Raw genomic sequence first — 6000 nt, 5'->3', positions numbered from 1 at the left:
TCCTAAGGAAAAGCGGGACATTCCAGGCTCAAACCAGAAACCGGGACGTCTTCTCTAAATCAGGGACGTCCCTGGAAAACAGGGACCCTGGGAGGGTCTGCTGCAGGAGGGAGTTCCTCAGTTTAACTCTGCTCTGCATGAAGAAGGACTGCCTTTGATCTGTGCTGAATCTCCAAACCTGCTTCAGTGGAAGCCCTCGAGTTCTTGTGTTGGGAGAGATGGAGAAGAACGTTTCTCCGTCCCCTTTCTCAAGGCCAGGCATCAATATGTAAACTCCCATCATGTTTCCTCTCCCTTGCCTTTTCTCTAGACTGAAAAGTCCCAAGCGCTGCTCCCTTTCCTTTCGGGGAGCCTCTCCATCCCCTGGGTCGTTTCAGTGGCTCTTTTCCCAGAGTGGTGGCTGGCTCGTTTGGATGCCCTTCCTGCACCTGACCCGTTGGCACCATCTCCCTGAGCCCCCCTCCCTCTTGGTCCTTCTGCTCCAGGCTCCTCGCCTGCAAGGTCCCTGCCTGCCTGGGTCCTTGGCTTCCCTCAAAGCCTTGCAGCTGCTTTAAGCAAGCAAGCACCCTTTCCCTATCTACAGGAAGCGGGGGGGGGGGGGGCTGACAGAAGCCTTTGGCCCCAGGCCAAGACCACAGAGTGGAGCAAAGAGGAGGAGGAGGAAACTCTGCAGAGCCCAACTCCTCTGCCCAGGACCTGGAAGAGCTGGCCGGCCTTTGCCTGGCTCTGAGCCCCTCCAATCGGCAGGTCTGGGGTGCCTCCTGTTCCCCATAGCTGTGCCCCTTCTCTGCTCCCCTCCCCACAACTGGCTCCACGCTGCGCAGAGTCGGGTTTGGACTGGGGGTGTGTGGAGCGCCTGACACATCTGGAAGTTGCAAAGGGCCCATGGAGGCGGAGGAAGTGAGCAGCCCGGCTGCTGGGAGGCGACGCCTTGCAGGGTAAGATGGGAGCTCCCGGGGTGACTTGTTTGCCTTCCTGTCAGCCCCAGATGTGGCCCAGCTGCTGTCTGAGAGGAGGAGGAGGAGGAGCTGCCGCTTGGGCAACTCTCTTCCCACGCCTCCTTTCCAGGAGGGCCTCAGAGCCGGAGCAAATCTAGGAGCTTTGCTGGGGGGTCAGACGGTGGAGCTGTGCCCCCTGTCTCCTTTGCAGAAGCCCCTTTCCACTCTGGGGCGAAGGAAATGCCACGGGACATGTTTGGGCTCCTGCAGAGGGTCTTGGCGTCAAGGCAAAGGAGCGACAGGGAAGCCCACCCTCCTGCGGAGAGCAGGGTATGTTGGTCCAAGGCAGGCCGGAGGCGCAGCCAGGTTCCTGGCCTGGGTTCAGCTGGGCATGTGGTGGCCGTAGGTCTCCTCCTGAGCCCTTGGGATGTTCTGGCGGATGCAGGTTTCCCTGCTTGGAACTGCAAAGGAGTTTTCACAAGCGGGACCCGCTGACAGTCTAGCGCTGATGCGGGTTGGTATGTAACAGAAAAGTGAGTGGGCTTTTGCTGGCTGCCGCGGGTGCCGCTCTGCTCCCCTTGATTTTGCTCTTGCTATGCGGCCAGGATCCTGGGTCTTCCCTGGCAGGGTTGGGGAGCCCCGTGGGGCCCCTGGATCAGGGGGCCTGCCTGGGAGGGGGATGCCCTGGGGTTGGGACGAAGGTCCTGGAAGGCCCCTGGGAAGAGACAGGCTTCTGCTTGGCAGTTCCAGCCAGGGAGGGGAGCTACCCCCCTCCCCAAATTACTCTTCTGGCTTGACAAGGCAGTGGAGCTTAGGCCAAGCTGGGGAAGAAAAATGTGGCTAGAAGCCCAAAGCTGGGGGACTGGATAAAAGGCAGAGCCTTGCTTTAATCCCAGGCCTCCTCAGATCAGCCTCCTCAGAGGTGTGTGTGTGTGTGTGTTTCCTTTTTGTGCACCTGCATCCTGGCTGGTGAAGCCAAGGTCTGCCCACCTGTTTCAGTCATTTGCCTTTGATCCGACTGGCTGACAATGAGAGTTTGCATGTTACCCAAATGCTTTCCTATTTCTGGGACCGCGAGGGGAATCATTGAGTCGAAAGGGACCTCTGAGGGTCATCTAGCCCAACCCCCAGCAATGCAGGAATTGCAACCCAAACGTCCCTGACAGGTGACCTCTACTTAAAACCTTCCAAGGGAGAGCCTTCCGCTGTCCAAGAGAAAGTTCCTCGTAATGCAGGAGGCAAATTCTATCAAATAGCCAAAAGCTCCTGGTTGGAAGGGAGCCTTTCTCCTCTCTCTGGCAGCCACAGGCAGAACCAAAACAGCCTCTCCAAGTCAGAAAGTGAAGGTGCCTCATTTTCCCTCTCGATTCCTCTTCCCCTTCCGCACTGTCTGACGATTCCCAGGCAGCCCAAAGCAGCGCTTGTTGCCTCCCCCTTCCAGGCCAAAGGAGAAGCCTTATAATTCCTCGACGCCTTCCTGCTTCTGGGATGCTGTTCCCAGGAAGGCTCACCTGGTGCTTTTGTTCTATATCTTTAGGCACCAGGCAAAAACTTCCCTCTGTAACCTGGCCTTTGACCTTTAACTCTCTGTGGCCTTTTAGAAGTGGGTGGGAGGTTAAGTCACTTTGGGTTGTCCTAGGCAAGATGAACAAATTTAATGAATAATATTGTTGGCATCTGCCTGTCTTGGAAGACAATGGAGTGCACCTCTGGGGGTGAAGTTAAGCCGCTGCGCTGGCAGCACCGAAGTGACCTCCTTGGGGTGCAAGCCCAGGCAGTGTGTCTGGAGGTTGGGCTGCCCAGATGACAAGACCCCCTTTTGACCTCCCTCATGTGGTCCTCAGGGAAGCAGAGGGTGATGTTGGGCACCAGCTTGGCTGCCAGAGTTGCCAGGAGGAGGCATTCAAGGCGCCATCCAACCACCTTAGGGACTCCACTCCAGAGTTGTGTTGGGCTTCCTCCTGAAGCCTTTCTTCTCCTCAAGATATCCTACAGGGCAGCAGAAGTTTAGGGTCAGAAATGTCCCTGCCTAAAGAGGTGTAACACGTATCATTTCTCTGGCAGTGATCCACACAGCTCTTAAGCGGCTGGTAGGTCCTGCTTATTCGGCCTCCACTCCTCCTTATTTTTTAACTGACCTGGATTTCTGGCCTGCTGGGTTTTGGTTCTGCCAAAATTATAGTCTTACCACAGGAAGTGGAACAGAATATTTGCTGGAGCTGCCAGTGTCCGAAATGCTTGGAAGGACATCTTGGAAAGGGCATGAGAGTCTTCTTTCGGCAAAAAAGATGTGCAAAACGGAAAATTAAAAATAGATTTGGTGACGCGACCAGAGCTGGAGCCGACCCTGGACAGTGGTGCGATCTCCAAAAAAGGAGACGTTCCACGCTGCTCCCAGGCAGATGTCGCTCAGCTAGATAATTTATTATTTCTTCATCCTAATGCGTATGAGAGATGCAGCAAGGCTAGACCAGGGAATGGAACAATTTATCAAAACATTTCAAATGACAGAAGTGGAATCTCTCATTTACTCTACTGAGCATCACAAAAACCGTTCCTGTTCATCACAGAGACTGCTAACCATTTCCCTCTGAGCTACTGACTGACTGGCTGAGCTCACTTGGGAATGACTTCGGCTGGTTTGTGTGAATAAAGGGAATGAGTTTTGTTCTTCGGAACAGAACATTTAAAATGTAGTTTGGCTCTTAAGCAAATGGATTGTTTATACACTGCTTATCTCAAGCCCAAAGCAGTGGACGTCTCATACATATATCTAAAATATACCTCCTCTTAATTCAACTACCGATCAAAACTAATCTTCAAACTGAAGACATTTGCTTTGCTTTTCCCTCTTGCAAGAGGCCTTCTAAATCAGGGCGTCCTCTCAGTCAATGAGGCACAGCCAAATCTGTTGCCCCTCCCCACTCATCTCCAACACCCTGAATGCTAGGAGGGTCCTCAGCCCCTCCTCTCCTCCCTCCCTGCCCCTTTCTTCTAAGAGTCCAGTTTTCTAGGGCTTAACAGCCCCTCCCAGGTGATCTCCTGAACAGGAGAGGCCAGCCTGGCTTGATTTTAACATGCTGAACCCAGTGTCTGGTACCCAGGAATCAGGAGGGCTGGGCGGGTGTCCAAGCAAATTGATAGCAATGTTTTTAGCAGGCCCTGGAAAATAGTACAGGCTGCATCTCTCTTGCTACTGCCGGGGGTCAAGGACCAGCTCTCCCCGGACGTCCTTGCACTCTCGCCCTGCTCCTGAAGGTCTGTGCCCTAGCTTGCTTCCCATCGTGTGTATGGAATGTGGTTTGCAATCTTCTTCCAGAAGCAGAGCAAAGCTTTCCATTTTCCTTTCTCCTTCTGTGATGGAACTCCTATTTAGGGACTTCCCTGGCTTTTTTCTGGCCCGCGTAGGACCAGTCTGGATAGTTGGCCTTGGTGAAGATTTGACGTTTTCATCCCCAAAACGTTTTTTATTTGAGTTTCTACTGAAATGAGGCTGCATTTTAATGTTGTATTTAATCTTGTTTTTAAGTTGTATTTTAATCAATTGTTTTTATACCTGGTGTTAGCCGCCCTGAGCCTGGTCTTGGCTTGGGGGGGGTATAAATAAAAATTATTATTATTATTATTAGGCCTTCTGGACAGGTCTGGTTCTGGCCTCCGCAAAGTCTCTGGGGGCCTCCCTCCCTGCTGGAGCCGAGCAGGGCTAGTTGCCACCACGTCCTAAAGCGCCATTAGCGGCGACATCGCAGCCGTTGTGCAAATCTGTTTTGGGCCCCGGCTGCCTATTCTTCCCCCTCTCTCTGGTTCTGCAGAGGAACAATCCCTGCGCACTGGAGGGGAACGGTAGGCCCTTAATTGCTGGGCTCTCCTGTTACTGCAGATGGTTGTCTCGGAAGGGGTGGCAGACGCCTGGTCGGCTCTGGTTACTTGGCACCTCTCAGGGCAGGTAACCGTATAACGGAGTTAAAACACTAGACGAAGACCTGTAGCTGGAGGGAGGGCGGCTCTTGCAGGGTGGGGCAGGGATACAGACGGCTTTGCCCCTGCCCTGGTCCAGAGACCCCCTCCCCACCGAGGCCATTTGCCCCAGGATGGAGGCGAGATCCCATTTGCCTTTAAATTGTCGATGAGGAAGCCTCAGTTTAGCTCTGCCGGTGGCTGTCTCCTCCTCCCTCCTCTTGGTGTCTCTGTATCTGATGGTTTCTTGGTCCTGGGACTGGGTGAGGGGCCCCTGTCCCCCCACCCCAATTATGGCAGGAGCAAGGAGAGTGGGGGTGGAAGACTAAGAGGACAGAGGAAAGGAGGGGAGGGGAGGGGAGGGGAGCAAAGGACGACTAGCACCACACACACCCCTGCCCTGACATGGGTGCTTGGTGTTCCTTGAGGGCTAGTAGCTTGCGAGGCAGATTGGACTCCCTCGGAGAGGGTGGTCTCTCCTTCTGCTGGAGGCTTTCAAGCAGAGGTTGGGCAGTCGTCTGTCAGGGATGCTTGAGCTGAGATTCCTGCATTTCAGGGGGTTGGGCTGGATGGCCTTTGGGGTCCCTTCCAACTCTGCAATTCAAGGATTTCAGGTGCTGCCCAGGAAACTCCTGGCAACCTGAGATTTGGCTTCTCCCCGTGATCTGCAGATGGAGCTTTTCCTTGCAACAGCTGCTTGCCTTGTGGGCCACCCTTCTCCCTGTTTCCCCCTGGGGTGCAACTGCCTTTTGCCTCTTTCAACTACCTGAGGGTCTCAGGCAGGCATGGGGGGCCGGGTGCTGCTTCGGGCGGACTGGGGGCAGGCAGGGTGCTGGCAGCTGCCTCTGCTGGCCCCCTGCTGCATACTGCTCCTTTCCCACGAGGAGCTCCCGGCAACAAGCAAAACAGATCCCTCCGTGTTGGTGAGGGGGGAGGGTTTCTCGCAGCATCATATTGCTTGGAAGGCTTGTCCACTGCATTTCAGGACAGTGATCTCTCGACCTGTTCACTTTTTTTTTTAATTCATAAAATTTATACACTGTTTGATTGTTTTAAAAAAAAACCCTCAAATTAGTTTACGGAAAGGACAAAATGCTAAAATTAT

At 53.9% G+C, this 6000-nt stretch overlaps 1 protein-coding gene across 1 annotated transcript in view; it reads left to right on the top strand.

Moving 5' to 3' along the window:
* Window positions 1–1016: 1016 nt before the first annotated feature.
* LOC310744348 (phospholipid-transporting ATPase ID-like) overlaps window positions 1017–6000 on the top strand; it is a 67843-nt gene continuing 62859 nt past the window's right edge. The window contains exon 1 of the mRNA XM_083575569.1: window positions 1017–1268. Within this exon, the coding sequence (XP_083431695.1) occupies window positions 1179–1268 (90 nt within the window). The 5' untranslated portion in view covers window positions 1017–1178. The remainder of the gene's footprint in view (window positions 1269–6000) is intronic.

The sequence above is a fragment of the Podarcis filfolensis genome, assembly GCF_964270895.1.
Source record: "Podarcis filfolensis genome assembly, chromosome: 11".
NCBI lineage: Eukaryota > Metazoa > Chordata > Lepidosauria > Squamata > Lacertidae > Podarcis > Podarcis filfolensis.
Note: the sequence above shows the minus strand (reverse complement) of the source record. Positions and strands in the feature narration are given on the sequence as shown.